The sequence below is a fragment of the Pristiophorus japonicus genome, chromosome 23 (assembly GCF_044704955.1).
Source record: "Pristiophorus japonicus isolate sPriJap1 chromosome 23, sPriJap1.hap1, whole genome shotgun sequence".
In the NCBI taxonomy this organism is placed as follows: domain Eukaryota; kingdom Metazoa; phylum Chordata; class Chondrichthyes; family Pristiophoridae; genus Pristiophorus; species Pristiophorus japonicus.
This window is the reverse complement of record NC_091999.1, coordinates 8,691,366-8,718,190: the sequence shown is the minus strand read 5'-3', so window position 1 is coordinate 8,718,190 and position 26,825 is coordinate 8,691,366. Positions and strand designations below refer to the sequence as shown.

General features: G+C 51.3%; 1 protein-coding gene across 1 annotated transcript in view; it reads left to right on the top strand.

Moving 5' to 3' along the window:
* Positions 1-26,825, top strand: part of ipo4 (importin 4) — a 112,382-nt gene that overhangs the window by 50,337 nt on the left and 35,220 nt on the right. The window contains exons 18-22 of the mRNA XM_070866662.1: positions 1,121-1,232; positions 7,027-7,136; positions 10,455-10,532; positions 13,604-13,661; positions 16,350-16,455. Coding sequence (XP_070722763.1) covers positions 1,121-1,232; positions 7,027-7,136; positions 10,455-10,532; positions 13,604-13,661; positions 16,350-16,455 — 464 coding nt within the window. The remainder of the gene's footprint in view (positions 1-1,120; positions 1,233-7,026; positions 7,137-10,454; positions 10,533-13,603; positions 13,662-16,349; positions 16,456-26,825) is intronic.

Below are 26,825 nucleotides of genomic sequence, written 5' to 3'. Positions count from 1 at the left end.
TATCAAGAAAGACTGGATCAACTGGGCTTGTATTCACTGGAGTTCAGAAGAATGAGAGGGGACCTCATAGAAACGTTTAAAATTCTGATGGGTTTAGACAGGTTAGATGCAGGAAGAATGTTCCCAATGTTGGGGAAGTCCAGAACCAGGGGTCACAGTCTAAGGATAAGGGGTAAGCCATTTAGGACCGAGATGAGGAGGAATTTCTTCACCCAGAGAGTGGTGAACCTGTGGAATTCTCTACCACAGAAAGTTGTTGAGGCCAATTCACTAAATATATTCAAAAAGGAGTTCGATGAAGTCCTTACTACTCGGGGGATCAAGGGGTATGGCGAGAAAGCAGGAATGGGGTACTGAAGTTGCATGTTCAGCCATGAACTCATTGAATGGCGGTGCAGGCTAGAAGGGCCGAATGGCCTACTCCTGCACCTAGTTTCTATGTTTCGATGTTACAATGTGCAAAGTTAGGCTGGGCGGTTCCATTTACACATTCCAGAGACACTCCAGGGTGTGGCTTATTCTCCAGGGGGACCAATCCGCAATAGGTCATGTGATAATGGAGAGCCAATCAGAAAAACAGCTGCCATTCAGTTAGTACAAATAGTTGCATCCATGTTTTTTTACTCATTTCCCTAATTTGTCTGCATTTTTCTTCCTCACCTCTCTTCCACTATTGGGTGGTCTGTCGACTACACATGTTCGTGTGATTGATCGTTTATTATCTTATATCTCTTTCCATATGGATTCTATTTTTGACTTGCTGATCACTGCGTCACTTTAGACAGTTGCCTCACCTCAGAGCTGAGCTCAGGCAGCTCAGACAGACCTTGTCATATGTACCATGCACCATAATGCTGCAATCATCTCCGTATTCTTCAGCTGAGATTTATCGATGCTGCACGTTCTCTCACGGCAGCAATGTGATGTAGCGCACACTGTCTCTTTCAAAACCGCTTACAATATTTAACAGCTCCATTAAGTTCCCTTCTCTGCTCTAAGGAGAACAACCCCAGCTTCTCCAGTCTCTCCACCGAACTGAAATCCCTCATCCCTGGAGCCATTGGAGTAAATCTTCCCTGCGCCCTCTCCCAAGGCCTTAACATCTTGTTTCTGATTGCAGGTACAGTCTCTTTGCTGCACTGTCGGTGGTGATGGGTCCCAGCATGGCACCTCACCTTGAGAAGATGACCACCGTGATGCTGCTGTCCATCAAATCGACGGAAGGGGTTACGGTAAGGGTTAAAAGGACACTGAATTTGGGGAGCAGGGTGATGCCCTCTGCTTCCTTTTAACCCATTGTGTTATGTTGTCGTGGTTAAAACATGCTTTCTACATTTAGAGTTTTTCTTTTGGCCTTCTCTCTGTCATCCAGTCATTTAAAAATATTTTTTTGCCTGTTAACCACCCCATTTTCCTTCGGCCAGTCATCTCTGCTACGCATCTCTCATCGATATTAATCCGAATTCCTGCTCTACTCGACAGCCTCCCACCTTCCACACTCCGTAAGCTTGAGTTCATATAAAATTCTGACCGGACTGGACAGGTTAGCTGCAGGAAGAATGTTCCCGATGTTGGGGAAGTCCAGAACCAGGGGACACAGTCTCATAGGTAGTCCCTCGGAATCGAGGAGGGCTTGCTTCCACTCCCAAAGTGAGTTCTTTGATGGCTGAACAGTCCGATACGAGAGCCACAGACCCTGTTACAGGTGGGACAGACATTTGTCGGGGGAAGGGGTCGGTGGGACAGGTTTGCCGCGCGCTCCTTCCGCTGCCTGCGCTTGGCCTCTTCATGCTCCTTGCGTTGAGACTCGAAGAGCTCAGCATCCTCCCGGATGGACTTTCTCCACCTCGGGTGGTCTTCGGCCAGGGTCTCCCAGGTGTCAGTGGTGATGTCGCACTTTACCAGGGAGGCTTTGAGGGTGTCCTTATAATGTTTGCACTGTCCTCCTTTGGCTCATTTACCATGAAGGAGCTCCGCATAAAGCATTTGCTTAGGGAGTCTCGTATCTGGCATGCGTACTCTGTGGCCTGCCCAGCGAAGCTGATCGAGTGTGGTCAGTGCTTCAATGCTGGGGATGTTGGCCTGGTCGACGACACTGATGTTGGTGTGCCTGTCCTCCCAGGGGATTTGCAGGATCTTGCGGAGACATCGTTGGTGATATATCTCCAGCGACCTGAGGTGCCTTCTATACATCGTCCATGTCTCAGGTCCATGTCTCAGATCCATACAGGAGGGCGGGTATTACTACAGCCCTGTAGACCATGAGTTTGGTGGTAGATTTGAGGGCCTGGTCTTCGAACACTCTTTCCTCAGGCGGCCGAAGGCTGCACTGGCGCACTGGAGGCGATGTTGAATCTCCGCATCAATGTCTGCCTTTGTTGATAGGAGGCTCCCGAGATATGGGAAATAGTCCACGATGTCCAGGGCCGCACTGTGGATCTTGATGACTGGAGGGCAGTGCTGTGCAGCGATGAGTCTGGTGGAGGATCTTTGTCTTATGGATGTTAAGCGTAAGGCCCATGCTTTCATATGCCTCGGTGAATACATTGACTATATCCTGGAGTTCAGCCTCTGAATGTGCGCAGACGCAGGCATCGTCCGCATACTGTAGCTCAATGACCGAGGTTGGGGTGATCTTGGACCTGGCCTGGAGGTGGCGTAGGTTAAACAGCTTCCCACTGGTTCTGTAGTTTAGTTCCACTCCAGCGGGGAACTTGTTGACTGTGAGGTGGAGCATTGCAGTGAGGAAGATTGAGAAGAGGGTTGGAGCGATAACGCAGCCCTGTTTGACCCCAGTCCAGACGTGGATTGGGTCTGTAAGGATCACGGCCTGCATGTCATCGTGAAGCAGGCGAAAGATGCTGACAAACTTTTGGGGGCATCTGAAACTGAGGAGGAAGCTCCATAGACCCTCACGGTTGACAGTGTCAAAAGCCTAGGGGTAAGGGGTAAGCCATTTAGGAGAAACTTCTTCACTCAGAGAGTTGTTAACCTGTGGAATTCGCTACCGCAGAGAGTTGTTGAAGCCAGTTCATTGGATATATTCAAGAGGGAGTTAGATGTGGCCCTTACGGCTAAAGGGGTACGGAGAGAAAGCAGGAAAGGGGTACTGAGGGGAATGATCAGCCATGATCTTATTGAATGGTTGTGCAGGGTCGAATGGCCGAATGGCCTACTCCTGCACCTATTTTCTATGTTTCATCCAAAACCCTGCTGCCCGTATCCTAACTAGCACCAAATCCCGTTCACCCATCACTCCTATGCGTTCTCTGACCTACATTGGTTCCTGGGCCGTTAACACCGCAATTTTAAAATTCTGCATCCTCGTGTTCAAATCCCTCCATGGTCTCACCCCCCTCCCTATATCAGTAACGTCCTACAACCCTCCGAGATTCTCTGCGCTCCTCCAATTCTGCCTTTTGTGCATCCCCGATTTTAAAGTCTTCACCAATGGCAGTCGTGCCTTCAGCTGCCTGGGCCCTAAACTCTGGAATATCCACCCTAAGCCTCCCCACCTCTCTCCTCCTTTAAGACGCACCTTAAAACCTACCTCTTTGACCAAGTTTTTTGTCGCCTGTCCTAAACATCTTTTTATATGGTTCAGTGTCATTTTTATCCGATAACGCTCCTGTTAAAGGTGCTGTATTGTTGTACCTTTGGAGTTGAGGTGCATGTTGCAGAGGAGTGCTTCTGCAGTGAACGCCTCATTCCCCCACCTGTCGGAACCAACCTGCTTTACGCCCACGATATTAACGATTTCCAAGAAGTCAGGCTTGACTCGGTTTGTGCTGTAATCCGCATTTCAGTGCATCGAATGCTTCCACTTCCTGATACTGGTGCAATCCCAGTGCTGTCTCCTCCCGCTAACTTACCCCAGCCTTGGCATTCAGCGCACCAGTTGCTTACACTTGCTAATACTGGTGCTGTCTCAGTGCTGCCTCCTTTAAGAACATTCGAACCTGACAAACCAAATATGGTTTGCAATGTAATCCTTTTATTCTGTTCGAGCAAGCAATGTCTTTAAACAGTCGAAATACAGAGAAATAAGCAAAATTAGCTCTTTTTTCCTCTGGGTAGAGACGTAACCTTCGTCGATCCTTTCGATCCTGACTCTTTACAAATTGTGAAGGAAAGCTCAAGATCTTTATAGGCCTATAGTCTCGCACATTGTGCTAAGTAATTCATTATGTCTTGATAACAGTTATTCCTGCAAAACACCAAATGCCAACTTGTTCACCATCTCGGCCTATTGTCCCACTTCATAGACACATAGAAATTTACAGTGCAGAAGGAGGCCATTTCGGCCCATCGTGTCCACGCCGGATGACAAAGAGTCCTCGGTCAGCAGCCAGGAAGGTTACATATAAACCTACGAACAATGGCGGAAAGGCAAAGAGCACCCAGCCCAACCAGTCCGCCTCACACAACTGCGACACCCCTTATACTGAAACATTCTACACTCCACCCCAACCGGAGACATGTGATCTCCTGGGAGTGGCAAAAACCAGATTAAAAACCCATCACTTCCTATCACTGCTTTGGGCCCATCTTGTTTCACAATGTATTGACAAAGTTTAGTCAAACAGGCACGAATCACGCATCCTTCACTTTCAACAGAAGCTAAACAGATAGTGTTAAATCCAAGGAAGAGGCATATAATTTGGCTAGAAAAAACAACAAACCTGAGGACTGGGAGAAATTTAGAATTCAACAGAGGACGACTTAAGGGTTTAATAAGAGGGGGAAAATAGAGTACGAAAGGAAGCTTGCAGGGAACACAAAAACTGACTGCAAAAGCTCTAAATATGTGAAGAGAAAAAGATTAGTGAAGACAAACATAGGTCCCTTGCAGTTGGATTCAGGTGAATTTATAATGGGGAACAACGAAATGGCAGACCAATTGAACAAATACTTCGGTTCTGTCTTCACGAAGGAAGACACAAATAATCTACCGGAAATACTAGGGGACCGAGGATCTGGTGAGAAGGAGGAACTGAAGGAAATCCTTATTAGGCGTGAAATTGTGTTAGGGAAATTGATGGGATTGAAGGCCGATAAATCCCCGGGGCTTGCATCCCAGAGTACTTAAGAAAGTGGCCCTAGAAATAGTGGATGCATTGGTGATCATTTTCCAACAGTCTATCGATTCTGGATCAGTTCCTATGGACTGGAGGATAGCTAATGTAACACCACTTTTTAAAAAAGGAGGGAGAGAGAAAACAGTTAATTATAGACTGGTTAGCCTGACATCAGTAGTGGGGAAAATGTTGGAATCAATTATTAAGGATGAAATAGCAGCGCATTTGGAAAGCAGTGACAGGATCGCTCCAAGTCAGCATGGATTTATGAAAGGAAAATCATGTTTGACGAATCTTCTGGAATTTTTTCAGATGTAACTAGCAGAGTGGACAAGGGAGAACCAGTGGATGTGGTGTATTTGGACTTTCGAAAGGCTTTTGACAAGGTCCCGCACAAGAGATTGGTGTGCAAAATCAAAGCGCATGGTATTGGGGTAATGTACTGACGTGGATAGAGAACTGGTTGGCAGACAGGAAGCAGAGAGTCGGGATAAACGGGTCCTTTTCAGAATGGCAGGCAGTGACTATAGGAGTGCCGCAGGGCTCAGTGCTGGGACCTCAGTTCTTTACAATATACATTAATGATTTAGATGAAGGAATTGTGTGTAATATCTCCAAGTTTGCAGATGACACTAAGCTGGGTGGCGGTGTGAGCTGTGAGGAGGACGCTAAGAGGCTGCAGAGTGACTTGGACAGGTTAGGTGAGTGGGCAAATGCATGGCAGATGCAGTATAATGTGGATAAGTGTGAGGTTATCCATTTTGGGGCAAAAACAGGAAGGCAGAATATTATCTGGATGGCGGCAGATTAGGAAAAGGGGAGGTGCAACGAGACCTGGGTGTCATGGTTCATCAGTCACTGAAAGTGGACATGCAGGGACAGCAGGCCGTGAAGAAGGCAAATGGTATGTTGGCCTTCATAGCGAGGGGATTTGAGTATAGGAGCAGGGAGGTCTTACTGCAGTTGTACAGGGCCTTGGTGAGGCCTCACCTGGAATATTGTGTTCCGTTTTGGTCTCCTAATCTGAGGAAGGACGTTCTTGCTATTGAGGGAGTGCAGCGAAGGTTCACCAGACTGATTCCAGGGATGGCAGGACTGACATATGAGGAGAGACTGGATCGACTGGGCCTTTATTCACTGGAGTTTAAAAGGATGAGAGGGGATCTCATAGAAACATACAAGATTCTGACGGGACTGTACAGGTTAGATGCGGGAAGAATGTTCCCGATGTTGGGGAAGTCCAGAACCGGGGGTCACAGTCTAAGGATAAGGGGTAAGCCATTTAGGACCGAGATATGGAGAAACTTCTTCACTCAGAGAGTTGTTAACCTGTGGAATTCCCTGCCACAGAGAGTTGTTGAGGCCAGTTCATTGGATATATTCAAGAGGGAGTTAGATATGGCCCTTACGGCTAAAGGGGATCAAGGGGTATGGAGAGAAAGCAGGAAAGGGGTACTGAGGGAATGATCAGCCATGATCTTATTGAATGGTGGTGCAGGCTCAAAGGGCCGAATGGCCTACTCCTGCACCTATTTTCTATGTAAACAGCACAGTCAACCAAAATGTATCCAGACACATTAAACCTTAAAGCATTCTGGGAATGAACACCGTTAACCATTTCATTATTTCCAGCCACAGCAACAAATTCAGAAGTCATTTATAACTAAAAAGAAAACAGAAACCTCAATCAGATGAGATGAAACTAACTCCGAACCCTACGTCTGTATGTGTACACGACTAGGGTATCTTGCACCTCTCCCTTTGCACGATAGTCTCCTCGCGCTAACAAAGCCTGCCTCAGCTTTCAGTGCAGCACACCACCCTTCTCTGCCTTGGACACAAAGTCCAGCGTGGCAGATCTGGATTCCCCGCCTTCCCCACGAGACACCTCCCGGGCTTGGCCCACGGTGACAGGCGCAGTAACCACCCGCGGTTGTTTCCTCCGCAGGCGCATTACGACAACGACAGCAAAACCTTCTTGCTCCTGGACGACGACCTCGACGAGGACGAGACAATTACGGAAGAGGAGGAGGACGACGATGATGCGGACATCACTGGGTAGGTCGGCACTGCCTTTCTGAGCCGCCGCTGAGTCTTGTCCGTTAGTCGGGCCTTGCTTGTGGAGAGCTGTGGCATTATGATTGGGTTATCTCCTGCCTCCAGTTTCAATGGGACCATCATTAGATCGGGTGGTAGTGTAAAACAGGCAGTACGGCATTGGCTGCCAGTGCTGTTATATGCCCCGCCACATAGTCAGTTCCATCAATGTCAATTGAACCGAGTATCAGTGGGACGTGTAACAGGTAGCCCGTGCCGTAGTCCCTGTTTTACGCTGCCACACGGCAAGAATTTTTACCCCAGTATTTATTAATTTATTGATGCTTGACTTGCTCCTCACTTCCAAGTCACTCCACAGCAGCGAGGAGAATGGGGATAGCTCAGAATGATTAGGGGATTGGCCAATATAATCAAACTCTGATGTTTGGCCTCTTCCATTCAAGCAGGGAGCCCAGGCGGCATTGCTCAGGCAGCAAATTGAGCATTTTGAGCTGGTCCTTTGTTGCCCTCCCACCATCCTGCACTTTGCTCAGTCTGGGTGGCGGTGTGAGCTGTGAGGAGAACACTAGGAGGCTGCAGGGGGACTTGGACAGGTTAGGTGAGTGGGTAAATGCATGGCAGATGCAGTATAATGTGGATAAATGTGAGGTTATCCACTTTGGTGACAAAAACAGGAAGGCAGAATATTATCTGAAGGGTGACAGATTAGGAAAAGGGGAGGTGCAACGAGACCTGGGTGTCATGGTACATCAGTCATTGAAAGTTGGCATGCAGGTACAGCAGGTGGTGAAAAAGGTAAATGGCATGTTGGCCTTCATAGCGAGAGGATTTGAGTATAGGAGCAGGGAGGTCTTACTGCCATTGTACAGGGCCCTGGTGAGACCACACCTTGAGTATTATGTGCAGTTTTGGTCTCCTAATCTGAGGAAGGACATTCTTGCTATTGAGAGAGTGCAGCGAAGGTTCACCAGACTGATTCCCGGGATGGCAGGACTGACATATGAAGAAAGACTGGATCGACTGGAATTTAGAAGAATGAGAGGGGATCTCATAGAAACATATAAAATTCTGACGGGATTGGACAGGTTAGATGCAGGAAGAATGTTCCCGATATTGGGAAGTCCAGAACCAGGGGTCACAGTCTAAGGATAAGGGGTAAGCCATTTAGGACCGAGATGAGGAGAAATTTCTTCACTCAGAGAATCGTGAACCTGTGGAATTCCCTACCACAGAGTGTTGTTGATGCCAGTTCATTGGATATATTCAAAAGGGAGTTAGATGTGACCCTTACGACTAAAGGGATCAAGGGGTATGGAGAGAAAGCAGGAAAGGGGTACTGAGGGAATGATCAGCCATGATCATATTGAATGGTGGTGCAGGCTCGAAGGGCCGAATGGCCTACTCCTGCACCTATTGTCTATGTTTCTATGTCTCAAGGCTGCCTGTCCCTCCAGTCTCCCTGCCCCAATTGGGTGAATTTGCTCAGTCCCATTGCTCCCTGTCACTCCAATCTTCCTGCCTCAATGGGCTGAAATTCAGTCGTGGGGGTGTGCCTGTCCCTGTAGGATCACGAGCAGGCTGGTGGGAGGAAAACCAGGCTGTGAAGGACCATTGCACCCTGCTGGCTAAAGGAAGTACAAGGCCGTGAGCAGCATCCACGGGAATTGAAGGAACAGAGTGTGGGTGTGAACTGAAATCCAGCTTCCCTGCAATTCCTTGCCATGCGTCGCTTGTCTTCGACTTCCACCCGCCAACTCCCCAGAGTGAATGAGAGGGGTCGCCACTCTGTTGCTGCGAGCCTTATAACCCAGGGAGCTTTGAGGGCAGCTTCTCGGCCTATTGTCAGTCACCGGGGGAGAAGGCAACGAGGGGGGAGCGAGCAAAGGTTCTGAAATAAACAATATTTCTGGTTAATTTTTATTTCATGTGAAATATGGCCCCAAATTGCAAAAAGGATATAGAGGCACGGAGAAGGTGCGAAACAGATTGACCAGAACTAAGAGGTTAAACATAACCGGAAAGACTGGGCCGCCTGAGGCTCTTTGTTTCTAGAAAAGAAGGCGGCTGAGGATCTGATATAGAGGTCTTTTACATTTTGAAGACATAGGCGTAGAGAGGATGTTTCCACTTGTGGAGGAACCAAAACTAGGGCACCCTAAATATAAGCTAGTCACCATTGAGGGAGTGCTGAAATGTCAGAGGTGTCGTTGTATAGTTTTGGTCTCCGTATTTAAGGAAGGATATACTTGCTTTGGAGGCAGTTCAGAGAAGGTTCACTCGGTTGATTCCGGAGATGAGGGGGTTGACTTATGAGGAAAGGTTGAGGAGGTTGGGCCTATACACATTGGAGTTCAGAAGAATGAGAGGTGATCTTATCGAAACGTATAAGATTATGAGGGGGCTCGATAAGGTGGATGCAGAGAGGATGTTCCCACTGATGGGGGAGACTAGAACTAGGGGGCATGGTCTTAGAATGAGGGGCCGCCCATTTAAAACTGAGACGAGAAATTTCTTCTCTCAGAGGGTTGTAAATCTGCGGAACTCTCTGCCCCAGAGAGCTGTGGAGGCTGGGTCATTGAATATATTTAAGGTGGAGATAGACAGATTTTTGAGCGATAAGGGAGTGAAGGGTTATGGGGAGCGGGCGGGGAAGTGGAGCTGAGTCCATGATCAGATCAGCCATGACCGTATTAAATGGCGAAGCAGGCTTGAGGGGCCGAATGACCGACTCCTGCTCCTGTTTCTGATGTTCTTATGTCTTTCGGATGAGGCGTTAAACTCGTCTGCCCTCTCAGGTGGACACGAAAGATCCATGGCACTATTTCGAAGAAGAGCAGGGAAGTTATTTCTGGTGACCTGGCCAATAGTTATCCCTCAATCAACATCACTTAAAAAAAAACAGATTATGTTGTCATTATCACATTGCTGTTTGTGGGAGCTTGCTGTGCGCATATTGCCTGCCACGATTCCTACATCACAACAGCGACTGCCTTTCAAAAGCACCTCATTAGTTGTAAAGCGGTTTGGGACGTCTTGAGGGTGTGAAAGGCGCTATATCAATGCAAGTCTCTACCGGGAATTCAGGAGAAACTTCTTTACCCAGAGAAAGTGGAACTTGCTACCATATGGAGTGGTTGAGGCAAATAGCGTAGGTGCCTTCAAAGGGAAGCTCGATAAGTACATGAGGGAGAAAGGAATAGAAGGTAATGCTGATAGGGTGGGAGGAAGCACCAGCATGATCCAGTTGGGCCAAATGAGCTGTTTCTATGGTGTACATTCTATGTCACTGAATTGAACTTTTCCCTGTGTTGTGGCCAGTTTCAGTGTGGAGAATGCTTACCTCGACGAGAAGGAAGATGCCTGCGACGCTTTGGGAGAAATTGCTGTCAACACTGGGTAAGAACATCAGAAAGGGGCCACTCAGTCCATCAACCCCCTTCTATCCTGTGTCCACGTATGATTATTCTACGTCCCTGCCACACATTTGTGTATTCTGCGGTGAGTGTCTCACCTCCCCACTCCCCAAAGCCTACAAGGCACAAGCCAGAAGTGTGATGGATCACTCTTCACTTGCCTGATGGGTGCAGTTGCAACGACACTCGAAGCTCGCCACCATCCAGGACAGGGCAGTCTGTGTGATTGGCAACCCTTAAACATCCAACTCCCTCCACCACAGGCGCAGTGTGTCTGCGATGTGTTCCATCCACAGAACTCACCTCTCTAACCCGTGACATCCATCTCGGAAGGACAAGGGCAGCAGGTGTATGGGAATACCATCACCTCTAAAACCCCGCCAAGTCGCACACCATCCTGACTTGGACATAAACGGGCTGGTCCTTCAGTGTCGCTGGGTCAAAATCCTGGAACTCCCTCCCTAACAGCACTGTGGGAGCACCTCCACCACACGGACTGCAGCGGTTCAAGAAGGCTGCCCACCATCCCCTTCTCGAGGACAATTGGAGGATGTGCAATGGATGCTGGCCTTGCCAGGGGCGCCCACGAATCTTTAAAAATTGAGTCAGCAGTGGCTCAGTGGGTAATTGCCTTTGAGTCAGAAGATTTTGGGTTCAAATCCCACTCTAGAATCATGAGCCCATAATTCAGGCTGACACTCCAGTGCAGTACTGAGGGAGTGCCGCACTGTCGGAGGGGCAGTACTGAGGGAGTGCCGCACTGTCGGAGGGGCAGTACTGAGGGAGGGCCGCACTGTCGGAGGGGCAGTACTGAGGGAGGGCCGCACTGTCGGAGGGGCAGTACTGAGGGAGTGCCGCACTGTCGGAGGGGCAGTACTGAGGGAGTGCCGCACTGTCGGAGGGGCAGTACTGAGGGAGTGCCGCACTGTCGGAGGGTCAGTACTGAGGGAGTGCCGCACTGTCGGAGGGTCAGTACTGAGGGAGTGCCGCACTGTCGGAGGGGCAGTACTGAGGGAGCGCCGCACTGTCGGAGGGGCAGTACTGAGGGAGTGCCGCACTGTCGGAGGGGCTGTACTGAGGGAGTGCTGCACTGTCGGAGGGGCAGTACTGAGGGAGTGCTGCACTGTCGGAGGGGCAGTACTGAGGGAGTGCTGCACTGTCGGAGGTGCCACCTTTTGGATGAGATGATAAACTAAGGTCCCGTCTGCTCTCTCAGGTGGATGTAAAAGATCCCACGGCACTATTTGGAAGAAGAGCAGGGGAGTTCTCCCCGGTGTCCTGGGGCCAATATTTATCCCTCAATCAACATCACTAAAACAGATTATCTGGTCATTATCACTGTCATGTATTCAACCAGCATTGTAACCCATGTATAAACTGACCGAAGTTGTACACCGTGAGAACAATGACCACTAGGTGGGAGACACTCCTAACCTGGACCTTCAGGTATAAAAGGGGAAGCTCCACCCACCTTCATCACTTGAGTGCTAAGGAATAAAGGACAGGTCACAGACTGACCTCTCAAGCATGGGCCTCGTGTGCATTTATACTGTGCAGTAAGGACCTATCAATCACATTGCTGTGTGTGGGAGTTTGCTGTGTGCAAATTGGTTGCCGCGTTTCCCACAATACAACAGTGACCACACTCCAAAAGTACTTCATTGGCTGTAAAGCGCTTTGGGATGTTCTGATGTAATGAAAGATGCTATAAAAATGCAAGTTCCCTTTTTTGAATTTTTCTCATTAGCCTTGCTCTCGACTTGTGAATTTTCTACCTGGGTCCTCCAGTCTTCGGCTTGTCCACATTAAATGGCTTGTTTACTTCCAGCCCATCTACATACCGTTAATTATTTTTAAGACCCATATCTTCTCAGTCTTTGCTCCAATGAAAATAAGTTTCTCGCCTGAGCTTTTTTTCATTTCCTAGAGCCGGGGATTATTCCCAGTGAAGCCCTGCCGAGTTCTGTGGGATTGGCCGGCTGATCCACAGGTGTGAAAGCACGAAAGCGCTCCCCCAATTGGGGAATTGGCTGTCGCACCTTACAGAACTACACAAAGGATTCTGTCCCTTTAAGCAGATATTTATAACATACTGATTCTGTTCAGTATATCCTTGCAGAGGTACAGAACGGCCAGGACCTGATTGAATGGAGGAACAGGCTCAAGGGGCTGAATGGCCTCCTCCTGTTCCTTTGTTCTGAGAATTACATGAGTGATCTTGTCCCTTTAATTAATAAGACACGAGTCCCTTTAGATTGCATCTGTGCAGAGCTACAAGAAGTGATCTGTCCCTTTCAATGGTATCTGAGCAGAACCATGTGAGGGAGCCTGTCCCTTTAAATTGACACAAGTGATCCAGTCCCTTTCAATGGTATCTGAGCAGAACCACGTGAGGGAGCCTGTCCCTTTAAATGGACACAAGCGATCCAGTCCCTTTCAATGGTATCTGAGCAGAACCACGTGAGGAAGCCTGTCCCTTTAAATGGACACAACCGCTCCAGTCCTTTTCAATGGTATCTGAGCAGAACCATGTGAGGGAGCCTGTCCCTTTAAATAGACACAAGTGATCCAGTCCTTTTCAATGGTATCTGAGCAGAACCATGTGAGGGAGCCTGTCCCTTTAAATAGACACAAGTGATCCAGTCCTTTTCAATGGTATCTGAGCGGTACCACATGAGGGAGCCTGTCCCTTTTTAATAGTATCTATCCAGAACGACGCGAGATGATTGGACAAAGATTAAGCATGAATTGCTAAAACCAGTTGTCGAAACAGATTGAAGAGGGTTATCTGCTCGTTCCCTGGCCACACATCTGGGACATTGGCAGCTGAGGCTCACCCTCGGGCATAGGCTGAAAGGAAAGGCAGAAATATCTCGAATAAGCAAAATAAAGAAACCCGAAAAAGTGCAGCCAATGGATCCTGTCCTTGTGAATCGTGGCTGTCTTTTTCAAGGGGCTGTTATGAAATGTATTCTCTCTCTCTCTCTCTCTCTCTCTGACCAGACCTTTACTCTAAAGTAAGGTTCAAAGCTAAGTGTGTCTTGTTTGCTTTAGGGCTGCCTTCATGCCGTATATGGAATCCTGCTTTGAAGAAATCTTTCGCATTAACGATGTGAGTATCTCGGTTTCGGAGCATTTACTGTAACTGTTTCCATGAATTATGGGATGGGCGGCCATGACTACTGCTGTCAGCTTATGGTGTCCTTCCTGGGTAAGGGATAGCAGGTACGGCTCAGTCAGCCAATCAGGTGAGAGGAAGAAGCGAAGGTCCCTCTGGGAAGTTCAGTGGGAGCCTCAGCCATACAATGAACTTGACCAGCGCATTCGGCAGTCCACAGAACTCCCCTCTGTGTTTCAAATCAAATGGAACATCTCTCACTGTATTGGCGATATTGTGTTACACATTCTACTGAAGCGGCAGGGTGAGCCTGATATTCCCCAGCGCAGTCCCAGTCATTGGCCCGGTCATCATCACAGGCAGTCCCTCAGAATCGAGGAAGACTTGCTTCCACTCTTAAAATGAGTCCTTAGGGGGCTGAACAGTCCAATACGAGAACCACAGTCCCTGTCACAGGTGGGACAGACAGTGGTTGAGGGAAGGGGAGGGTGGGACTGGTTTGCCGCACGCTCCTTCCGCTGCCTGCGCTTGCTTTCTGCACGCTCTCGGCGACGAGACTCGAGGTGCTCAGCGCCCTCCCGGATGCATTTCCCCCACTGAGGGCGGGACTGGTCTTTGGGCCCAGGGACTCCCAGGTGTCGGTGGGGATGTTGCACTTTATCAGGGTGGCTCTGAGGGTGGTCCCTTGTAACGTTTCCTCTGCCCACCTGGGGCTCGCTTGCCGTGAAGGAGTTCCGAGTAGAGCGCTTGCTTTGGGGAGTCTCGTGTCTGGGGGCCATGTGGACAATGTGGCCCTGCCCAGCGGAGCTGGTCGAGTGTGGTCAGTGCTTCGATGGTGAGGATGTTGGCCTGGTCGAGGACGCTAACGTTGGTGCGTCTGTCCTCCCATATAACACACTCTTTGTCCAGTAGCCTAGGAACAGGTTTACTTACCTGCTACCTTCTCAGCTGGGGGGGCGGGGGGGGGGGGGGGGGGGCGGGGCGGGTGCTTTCAAAAATCCAGAGAAAATAATGAAATCATTCTTTAATTGTGTTGGGGGAGCGGGGGCTGCGGGTGGGTGATGAAAGTGCTGGAAAACCCGTTACTATAGTCATAACATGGAGTTGTACAGACCTGCTGAACAGCAGCTTCACTGCTCAGAGGATGAAGATGTGCACATTTTCTCCAAGTGCACTGAGAGCCCACTTTCGAAACCCCACTTAGAGATTGAGCTAGAGGCATTGGCTGTCGAATAGATAATATCTCACCATGGTGACGAGCACTTAATCGAGCATAGCATCCCCAAAGGTCACCTGCGCCTTGTGTTCATGAGCTAAGGGTATGAGGTCTTTCTTGCTCGGGCAAGAACCGGCTAAGCTCCCTATCACGCCTTGAACCAATGGCAAATGTTTCTTGCGAGAGCTACTGCGCTGGCTGTCAGCTATTGGTCAGTGGGTATCACTCTCTTGCTGCTAAATCAGAAGGCCTTAGGTACCTGCCTCATTCCACACACTCGAGTCCCATAATTCATATTCCCAGTGCTAGTACTGCGGGAGCGGCGCACTGTCGGAGGGGCAGTACTGAGGGAGTGCTGCACTGTCGGAGGGGCAGTACTGAGGGAGTGCTGCACTGTCGGAGGGGCAGTACTGAGGGAGCGCCGCACTGTTGGAGGGGCATTACTGAGGGAGTGCTGCACTGTCGGAGGGGCAGTACTGAGGGAGTGCTGCACTGTTGGAGGGGCAGTACTGAGGGAGTGCTGCACTGTCGGAGGGGCAGTACTGAGGGAGTGCCGCACTGTCGGAGGGGCATTACTGAGGGAGTGCTGCACTGTCGGAGGGGCAGTACTGAGGGAGTGCTGCACTGTCGGAGGGGCAGTACTGAGGGAGTGCTGCACTGTTGGAGGGGCAGTACTGAGGGAGCTCCGCACTGTCGGAGGGGCAGTACTGAGGGAGTGCCGTACTGTCGGAGGGGCAGTACTGAGGGAGTGCCGCACTGTCGGAGGGGCAGTACTGAGGGAGTGCCGCACTGTCGGAGGGGCAGTACTGAGGGAGTGCCGCACTGTCGGAGGGGCAGTACTGAGGGAGCTCCGCACTGTCGGAGGGGCAGTACTGAGGGAGCTCCGCACTGTCGGAGGGGCAGTACTGAGGGAGCTCCGCACTGTCGGAGTGGCAGTACTGAGGGAGCTCCGCACTGTCGGAGGGGCAGTACTGAGGGAGCTCCGCACTGTCGGAGGGGCAGTACTGAGGGAGCTCCGCACTGTCGGAGGGGCAGTACTGAGGGAGTGCTGCACCCCCGGAGGGGTCGTCTTTCGGATGAAACGTTAAACCAAGGTCCACTGTGTGCCCTTTCTTAAAAGATCCCACAGCCCCAATTGGAAGAAGAGCATAGGAGTTCTCGCTGGTGTTCTGGGCCAACATTTATTCCCTGGGCCAACATCAGTAAAACAGATGATCGTATCATTATCTCATTGCTGTTTGGATCTTGCTGTGCTCAAATTGACTGTCATGTTGCCTACATTACGCCAGTGACTACACTTCAAAAGTATGTCATTGGTTGTAAAGCCCTTTGGAGCGTGCTGAGGTGGTGAAAGGTGGCGGAGAAACGCAAGCACTTTTTTCTCTGCCCCTGATGTGAGTTTTATTTTTGCCCAAGTACAGACTTCGGGTTAAAGGCTAATTCCAGTGTGTTAACATTTTTTGCAGTATCCGCACGTCAACGTCAGGAAATCTGCCTACGAAGCTGTCGGCCAGTTCTGCTGCGCCCTTTACAAAGTCGCTCAAGAAAACCCAACAGACCAAAACTTGGAAGGTAACAGATTCATCCCACCCCCGCCCCCTGCCGGGAAAAGAATGAGGAGCGGCAATATGAACCAAATGGTGCCATTTTAAACGGGTCGCAGGAACAGAGCGATCTTGTGGGTGTAGGTACACAAATCTTTGAAGGTGGTAGGGCAAGTTGAGAAGGCTGCCAAGAAAAACATACAGGATCCTTGGCTTTATTGATAGAGCAATCGAGTACAAAAGCAAGGAAGTTATGCTAAACTTTTATAAAAGGTTGCTGATGCCCCAGCTGCAGTATTGTTCAATGCTGAACACCACACTTTCGGAAGGAGGTCAGGGCCTTGGAGACGGTGCTGAGAAGATTTACCAAAATGGTGCCAGGGATGAGCGACTTCAGTTATGAGGAGAGATTAGAGAAACTGGGGTTGTCCATCTTTAGAGCAGAGAAGGTTAAGGGGAGATTTAATAGAGGTGTTTAACACCATGAAAGGTTGAGATAGAGTAAACAAGGAGAAACGGTTTCCAGTGGCTGGAAGGTGATTAGTGATTGGCAAAAGAACCAGAAACGAGACGATTACATTTTTGTTCTGCAACGGCTTGTTGTGATCTGGAACGCACTGCCTGAAGGGGCGTAGGAATAAGATTCAATCGTGGGGCTGAAATTCTGATCGGAGGCTTCCCGCGGGCAATTGTCTCCGACCTGAAACATTTCTACAAATTTACCTGGCGGCCTGGGGGGAAGCCTACGATGCTGGTGGGGGGGGCCTTCTCTTCCCTCACTGCGGAGCGCGCTCCCGTCCTCCAGGTTCCCACGGTTATGGTTAAAAATAATTGTAACGTAGTGGGCAGGGTTTTTAAAAATGTTTTTTTAATTTAATATTGTTTAAAACTTTTACGCCTGTAAACATAGGCTGTATGCCTGCTTTTATCAGGCGCAAGAGGTTTGAGGACATTGGCTGGGCAAGATATGGGTAAATCCCGCAATCTTGCCCTTGCAAATGTCCTCGCACCCGATATGCGCGAGATCTGTCAAGCTCCAGCTTGACCAATCGGAAAAGCTGGTTTTCAGCGTGTGCGCATTGTGCCCTGAAAACCGGCTTTTGCGATGCCTTCCCGTCGGGGGGGGGGGGGAGAGGAGTGGGGGAGAGGAGTGGAGGGAGGAACAGCAGGGAAGAGTGAGACTAACTGGACAGCTCTTGCAAAGAGCCAGCACTGGGCCAAATGTCCTACTTCTGTGTTGTATCACAGGAAATTCAAGAGAAACGTCTTTACACCAAGAGAGGGATGAGAATGTGGCACTCACTACCACATGGTGTGGGAGGCGAATAGCATAGATACCTTTAAGGGGAAGCTGGATTAGTACACGAGGGAGTAATGAATAGAAGGATATGCTGATCGGGTAAGGTGAAGTAGGGTGGAGGAGGCTCGTGTGGAACATAAACACCGGCACGGACCAGTTGGGCCGAATGGCCTGTTTCTGTGCTGTACTCGATGAGATAAAAATTCGTCTCAGGCGGTGGGGCAAAACAAGACAGTATTAAACCAGCCACCCGTTCTATATAGTGCCTAATGTTCAGTTCTGTGTCAGTCAGTGAAATTAAATAACAGGCGTTGCGTATAACATCGCCCGAGACAAATTTCTACCCCGATGTAATTAAGTGACAGTTTTTAAAAAAGGGGCGAATTTTGTGCTCATTGAAGGTGAAGGATATTCGTACCCTGTTACATTCAAGGGACGAATACTAAATATTTCCTTGAGTTTAGCATCACTGGCCATCCCCACGAGCAGACCTTGCACACCCTATGAAACAGAGCACACATTTACCTGCCCAATGTCTCGGTAAACGGAGCGAGACCCCCAGAGATCAAACGGCACTCTGGTTTGTGAGGGTGTGTCACACGATGGTGTCAGCCGTGGCCGAGGTGGTCGCACTCTCACCTCTGAGTCAGAAAGTTGTGGGTTCGTGTCCCACTCCAGAGACTCGAGCGCTATAATCCAGGCCAACATTCCCAGTGCCAGTAACGGAGTGTTTGCTGCACTGTCGGGTGAGACGTAAAAGATCACACGGCCACTATTGTAAGAAGAGCAGCGGAGTTCACCCTGGTGACCTGGGCCAATATATATTCAACCAAAGACCTAAAAGACCGATTATCGGATCATTTATTGGCCCAGAAATCCCTGTTTCTTCTTGCCGTGGGCGTTCGACTAAAAGTAGGTGAGAAGATGCGCAACTAGAAATTAACAGCACAGAAGGAGGCCTTTTCAGCCCATTGTGTCTGTGCCGGCCGACAAAGATCTATCCAGCCTAATCCCTTCACTCAGAGGGTGGTGAATCTTTTAAGGGGAATCAAGGAATATGGGGATCGGGCGGGAAAGTGGGGCTGATGTAGCAGTTCAGCCATGATCTCATTGGATGGCGGAGCAGGCTTGAGGGGCCTACATTTTGGTCGCATGCCCGCCAGAGATCCCGGACTCGAGGCCTCCTCTTCTTGCGCAACGGAACGCGTTCACGTTGGGACGTGGGCCTGGGCACCCAATCACGGTAAAATATTATTTCGTTCATATTAATAGGAGTTTCGTAACTTCTATTACTATGAATGAGAAACGCCCTCAAACACTACATAAAACATTAACAAGACACCTCACATAAATACACTATAGAAATTAAAGTTGATGGAAATGTGCCTTAAAGGAAAAAAAAAAATTCCGATTTGAGTGGGCAAGGTTTTAATATAAATATGTTTTTAAAAATTTTATTTTAATGTTTTTGATATGTTTTTAAACTCTTACGCCTGTAAAAGTAGGCTATGCGCCTGATTTTATCAGGTGCAAGAGTTTTGAGGGTATTTGTTGGGCAAGGTAAGTGTAAGTTCCACAATCTTGCCCTTGCAAATGTCCTCGTTCCCAATATGTGCGAGATCTGTCAAGCCAGAAACTTGACAGATCGGAAAAGCCGGTTTTCAGCGAATGCGCATTGCGCGCTGAAAGCCGGCTTTTCCAATGCCTTCCTGGGTGCGTAGAAACTTCGTACGGACCCAGGGAGGCCGGGATCTCCACGCCATTACATTGCTGTTTGTGGAAGCTTGCTGTGCGCATATTGGCTGCCACGTTTCTTGCATAAGAACATAAGAAATAGGAGCAGGAGTCGGCCATACGGCCCCTCGAGCCTGCTCCGCCATTTAATACGATCATGGCTGATCCGATCATGGACTCAGCTCCACTTCCCCGCCCGCTCCCCAAAACCCCTTATTCCCTTATCGGTTAAGAAACTGTCTATTTCTGTAAATTTATTCATTGTCCCAGCCTCCACAGCTCTCTGGGGCAGAGAATTCCACAGATTTACAACCCTCTGAGAGAAGAAATTTCTCCTTATCTCAGTTTTAAATGGGTGGCCCCTTATTCTAAGACCATGCCCCCTAGTTCTAGTCTCCCCCATCAGTGGGAACATCCTCTCTGCATCCACCTTGTCGAGCCCCCTCATAATCTGATACGTTTCGATAAGATCACCTCATTCTTCTGAACTCCAATGAGTAGAGGCCCAACCTCCTCAACCTTTCCTCATAAGTCAACCCCCTCATCTCCGGAATCAACCGAGTGAACCTTCTCTGAACTGCCTCCAAAGCAAGTATACCCTTTCGTAAATATAGAAACCAAAACTGCACGCAGTACTCCAGGTGTGGCCTCACCAATACCCTGTATAACTGGAGCAAGACTTCCCTGCTTTTATACTCCATCCCCTTTGCAAGAAAGACCAAGATACCATTGACCTTCCTGATCACTTGCTGTACCTGCAGACTATCCTTTTGTGTTTCATGCACCAGGACCCTCAGGTCCCGCTGTACTGCGACACTTTGCAATCTTTCTCCATTTAAATAATAACTTGCTCTTTGATTTTTTTCTGCCAAAGTGCATAACCTCACACTTTCCAACATTATACTCCATCGGCCAAATGTTTGCCCACTCACTTAGTCTGTCTATGTCCTACATCACAACAGCAACTGCCTTTCAAAAGCACTTCATTGGCTGAAAAGCAGTTTGGGACGTCCTGAGGATGTGAAAGGCGCTATATCAATGCAAGTCTTTCTTTCTGTGATGCCATACAATCTCTGACTTTGGTAGGCAGAAGAATGTACACTATATTGGACCACGACTCCTGCTATAATCTATTAGGCAAGTTTATTGAATGTAAAACAGATAAATGAACAGTACTCAGTACAAAGAGGAGACTTGCAGCCATGGTAAACACTATTAGTCTCCTCGGGGTCAAAAACAGCAGAACGCTTGCCCTGCTGCTAACTCTCAACATAACACTGATTCTTGAAGCAGGGTTTGCTTTTGCTGCCAATTATCTCTGCTGACTTCAGGCTGACTGCTGTCTTCATGCAAGATACAGTTCCCAATTCCCACAACACAAATCATTAAAACCGTGAAGGGCCTATTTCCTCCCTGCCATCAAAGTGCACTCTTTCCGACTGGACCTCGGCCCACCTGCATTTCCGTGTTCAGGTCTCGATTCTGAGTAAGGTGGTCATGGGTTCAAGCCCCACTCCAGACCTGAACACGCAAATCCAGGCTGACATCCGGTGCCAGTGCTGAGGGAGCGCTGCACTGTCCGAGGTGACACCTTTCGGATGGGACGTTAAACCGAGGCCCCACCTGCTCTCTCAGGTGGACGTAAAAGATCCCATGGCCACTATTGGAAGAGTAGGGGAAGTTCTTCCGGTGTCCTGGGGCCCAACATTTATTCCTCAACCAACATCACTAAAAAAACAGACGATATGGTCATTATCACATTGCTGTTTGTGGGAGCTTGCTGCCAAATTTCCTACAGAATGATCGCAGGCAGTCCCTCGGAGTCGAGGAAGACTTGCCTCCACTCTAACAGTGAGTTCTCAGGTGGCTGAACAGTCCAATACGAGAACCACAGTCCCTGTCACAGGTGGGACAGACAGTGGTTGAGGGAAGGGGAGGGTGGGACTGGTTTGCCGCACGCTCCTTCCGCTGCCTGCGCTTGCTTTCTGCACGCTCTCGGCGACGAGACTCGAGGTGCTCAGCACCCTCCCGGATGCACTTCCTCCACTTAGGGCCATCTAAATTTCCTACATTACAACAGTGACTGTACTTCAAAAAAAGTACTTAATTGGCTGTAAAACATTTTGGGATGTCTTGAGATCTGTAGAAATGCAAGTCTTTCTTTAATGCAGTCTGCTTTTCCCATCTCCCTCACTCGGGCTTTTTATTTCGATAATAGCCCAATGTTCCCTTGATATGAGCAGCAACAGTAATGGCCACTATCTTCGGTGCTGCTCGCTGTCAGAAGCTGTGTTGTTTTGGGATCTTGCGTCCAACCCCCACATCCAGTCCATCAGTCTCAGTGTCTGCTTGCACCCCTGAACTGTCCCACTTTTCCGGCCGTACCTCATCACTGCTCATCGTCATCATAGGCAGTTCCTCGGGGTCGAGGATGACTTGCTCTCACACTAAAAATGAGCACTCAGGTGACTGATGAACTCATGTTAATAGGTGGAAGATGCCTGTGCGTGAATTCTTTTAATGTGGGGTGTCCGTTGCACACCAGCCATCACACGGGCTTAACGGAGCGAGGTCTTGGTCCAGTGGCAAGGGGATCCAAGGCGACTGGAGACCAGACTCTGCCCCATGTGCCAATACACACACACAATCTCAAACATACTCCTACAGCCCTCTTTCCTTCCTCCTTCCCACAGGAGGTCTCTCTACGTGGAATTCTTAGTGCGCAATGTGAGCCTCACGACCCCAAGGTCGCGTGGCTGCAGTGTGCACCGTCTACAAGACGCACTGCAGCAACTCGCCAAGGCTTCTTCGGCAGCACCTCCCAAACCCGCGACCTCTGCCACCTAGAAGGACAAGGGCAGCAGGTACATGGGAACACCACCACCTCCACGTTCCCCTCCCAGTCACACACCATCCTTACTTGGAAATATATCGGCCGTTCCTCCATCGTCGCTGGGTCACAATCCTGGAACTCCCTCCCTAACAGCACTGTGGGAGCACCTTCACCACACGGACTGCAGCGGTTCAAGAAGGCGGCTCACCACCACCTTCTCAAGGGGCAGTTAGGGATGGGCAATAAATGCCGGCCTTGCCAGCGACGCCCACATCCCAGGAAGGAACAAAAGAAATATGGGATTTGGAATCAAAGCATGTGACATAATTAAATATGATAGTTTGAAGAGCCATGGATAAAATGGATGTCTCTCCTGTACCAAGATGGCGCCCCTCCCCATGGTAGTTGGTGATCACGTGTCTCCCCCCCCCCCTCCCCGGAGAAGCGGGTGAAATGCTGCCTTTGACGGTTGGCCGGGCTCGCTCCCACCCCGCCCAATGGCGTGAGGCTGCAGAGGCCATGCCCCCTCAGGACTCTGCCGCTTCCGATCTCGCAACCCCCCCCCCCCCCCCCCCCCCCCCCCCCCGGCAGCCTGCCCCCTGGTCGCCGCCCCCCCCGCCCCCCCCCCCCCCCCCCCCCCCGGCAGCCTGCCCCCCGGTCGCCCCCCCCCCCCCCCCGGCAGCCTGCCCCCCGGTCGCCGCGCCCCCCCCCCCCCCCGGCAGCCTGCCCCCCGGTCGCCCCCCCCCCCCCCCCCCCCCCCCCCCCGGCAGCCTGCCCCCCCGGTCGCCGCGCCCCCCCCCCCCCCCCCCCCCCCCGGCAGCCTGCCCCCCCCCCCGGCAGCCTGCCCCCCGGTCGCCCCCCCCCCCCCCCTCGGCAGCCTGCCCCCCGGTCGCCCCCCCCCCCCCGGCAGCCTGCCCCCCCCCCCCCCCCCCCCCCCCCCCCCCCCCCCGGCAGCCTGCCCCCCGGTCGCCCCCCCCCCCCCCCCCCCGGTCGCCCCCCCCCCCCCCCCCCCCCCGGTCGCCCCCCCCCCCCCGGCAGCCTGCCCCCCCCCCCCCCCCCCCCCCCCCCCCCCCGGCAGCCTGCCCCCCGGTCGCCGCCCCCCCCCCCCCCCCCCGGCAGCCTGCCCCCGGCAGCCTGCCCCCCGGTCGCCCCCCCCCCCCCCCCGGTCGCCCCCCCCCCCCCCGGCAGCCTGCCCCCCCCCCCCCCCCCCCCCCCCCGGCAGCCTGCCCCCCGGTCGCCCCCCCCCCCCGGCGCCATTGCCCCCCCCCCCCCCGGCAGCCTGCCCCCCGGTCGCCGCCCCCCCCCCCCCCCCCCCGGCAGCCTGCCCCCTGCTTTCATTGTTCCTGCCTTTCCTTCAGCTTCGTCTGCTCCCGCCAAGCAATCTCCGCCTCCCCGCCCCGCCCCGCCCACCCGCCAGTCAGGGTTGGCCCCGCCCCTTTCACCTGTAAGCACGTGCGTTCTCCTCACCTTGCACACGCGGCGACCCACCCCACCCCGTTGCCGCTCCTCGCGCGTGACTGCTGCTGCTGCTGAAACTCTCGTGACTGCCCTCCCCACCCCCAATCTTCTGGCAGCCTCGTCCTGAGCTCCTGCTACTCACGTCCTACATGCCAATTCCCATTTGCCATCCCAATCCTTGCTGACCTCCACTGCCTCCCCATCTCTCAGTGCATCAACTTCAGATTCCCTGTGCTCATCATCAGATGCCTCCATGGTCTTGCGCTCTCCACTGCCCCGCCCCCTGCCCACCCAACTCTGGTATGTTCCCCATCATCAGAGGTAGAGCTTCCAGCCATTTCCCCCCTCCCCCCAGACTCTGCATAGTATTGTGCAGCACACAAAGAGGCCGTTCGGCCCATCATACCCTTGCTGGCTCTTTGAAAGAGCTATCCAATCAGTCCCACTCTTTGCCCCACACCACCCTTTCCCCATAGCACTGCAAACATAGAAACATAGACAATAGGTGCAGGAGTAGGCCATTCGGCCCTTCGAGCCTGCACCACCATTCAATGAGTTCATGGCTGATCATTCCCTCAGTACCCCTTTCCTGCTTTCTCTCCATACCCCTTGATCCCTTTAGCCGTAAGGGCCACATCTAACTCCCTCTTGAATATATCCAATGAACTGGCCTCAACAACTCTCTGCGGCAGGGAATTCCACAGGTTCACCACTCTCTGAGTGAAGAAGTTTCTCCTCATCTCAGTCCTAAATGACCTACCCCTTATCCTTAGACTGTGACCCCTGGTTCTGGACTTCCCCAACATCGGGAACATTCTTCCCGCATCTAACCTGTCCAATCCCGTCAGAATTTTATACGTTTCTATGAGGTCCCCTCTCATCCTTTTAAACTCCAGTGAATACAAGCCCAGTCGATCCAGTCTTTCTTGATATGTCAGTCCTGCCATCCCGGGAATCAGTCTGGTGAACCTTCGCTGCACTCCCTCAATAGCAAGAACGTCCTTCCTCAGTTTTCTTTTTCAAGTATTTATTCAATCCCCTTTTGAAATGACGGTGGAATCTGCTGTCAGGCAGTGCGTTTCAGATCCCAACAACTCACTGCGTAACAAACCAAATTCCCCTCATCTCCCCCTCTGGCTCCATTGCCAATTATCTTACATCTGTATCCTGTGGTTACCGACCCTGCTGCCAGTGGAAACAGCTTCGCCCTGACTACTCTCTCAAAACCCCTCATGATTTCTGCTCTTAAGAAGAACCACCCCAGCTTCTCCGGTCTCTCCACATAACTAAAGTCCCTCACTCCTGGAACCATTCTGGTAAATCTGCTCTGCACCCTCTCCAAGGCCTTGACATCCCTCATAAAGTATGGTGCCCAGCATTGAACACACTACTGCAGCTGCGGCCTACTAACCAGTGATTTATAAAGGGTTAGCAATAACTTCCTGGCTTTTGTACTCGATGGGGCTGAAATATCTCCTTTCCTTAAGGCCTGTTACCACCGCTAATTGGCAGCCATGCTACGGAGTGGAGTGGCTGCCGACCTTTTGTGGAATGGCCTCTGCTAGCCCAATTACTTCCCGGCGCTGTCTCGATTCCCTCCCCCTTCCCGCTCCACTGCTGCTGATCCATCACCATGCGCAGCGCCGATCTAACACCGCCCCCCCCCGAACGTCGACATGCCCCATGGAAAATCTTCGGCCCGCTTGCCGGTGCCAAAACCTGTATTTTCCCGGTGAGGCTGTGGCCTTCTGCATCGGCGGTGGGGCTTCCCTTAAAGGGGCGGGCCCGCTGCTGCCGCCGCCGCCATGTTTTTTTTTTGTCGGCCGACTGCTATGTCAGCCCGATAATTGTGCCCCCCCCCCCCCCCCCCCCCGGGTTCGGCCGGGCCACCAACAGGCAGCCTGGCACCCCCCTTCTTTGAGTGCCAGACCGCTGGCCCGGCCGAAACCCTCCCTCGTGGCCCAGCGGGCCGAAGTTGTGAAATTGCGACGGCCCTTCCCTTTAAGTGACCATGGTGATGACGGCAGCTTGGCGGTGACTCCGCTTCGCGCCCAACTTCCGCCCCTCCGTTGCTGTCACCGCCACGGTTTTGCCCCTCGGGTCGAGTCAGCGCCCCCATTAAGACTGACTTTCGGGTCAAAACAAAAAAAAACCAAAGAGCCGAATGTCGTTCAAGCGGCGACCTGAACCGCAGCTGCGGTATAAACCACCGAAACGGGGTTGGAGCCCCCCATTTCAGGCGGGGGGGGCAATTTCTACCCTTATGCCTCTATTTACAAAGCCCAGGATCCCGTATACTTTTTTTAAACAGCCTTCTCAACTTGCCCTACCACATTCGACGGATGTGCACATACACCCGCAGGCCTGCAAGTTGTCCCATTCAGTTTGTATTGCATTTCCTCGTTCTTCCTTCCAAAACGCATACATTCGCACTCCTCTGCGTTAAATCTCGTCTGCCCTTTCACACCTGTTAAGAAGCCTCCGTGAGACGCAGCGCTTTGACTTCAGCTCCCTCTCGCACTTGCCGTCCCACTCCTGCTCGGGCCTGCCGTTGGAATTGGGACGTGTTACTGCATTAAGGGTGTCAGTCAGGGTCTGTCACTGTCACTGAGTATCAGCGGGCCAGCAGGTGGTGCTGTTTACAAGCTGAGACGCAGCCCTGTGTCGTGAAGGACATCTCCCCCGTGTACTAACAGTGAGTGTTCGCCGTGTCACGCAGCCTGTCAGGAACAGTCGTCTCGTTCCTGAGAAAACCCTTTTGTGCCGCCCGTTTCGGCGCTGTACAATCCGTGGGTGAGGGGGTGTTGCGAGGTGCCTGCTTTTATTTTACCTACTGCTTCTCCCCAAGCTTTGGAGGCAGTTCAGAGAAGGTTCACTCGGTTGATTCCGGAGATGAGGGGGTTGACTTATGAGGAAAGGTTGAGGAGGTTGGGCCTCTACTCATTGGAGTTCAGAAGAATGAGAGGTGATCTTATCGAAACGTATCAGATTATGAGGGGGCTCGACAAGGTGGATGCAGAGAGGATGTTCCCACTGATGGGGGAGACTAGAACTAGGGGGCATGGTCTCAGAA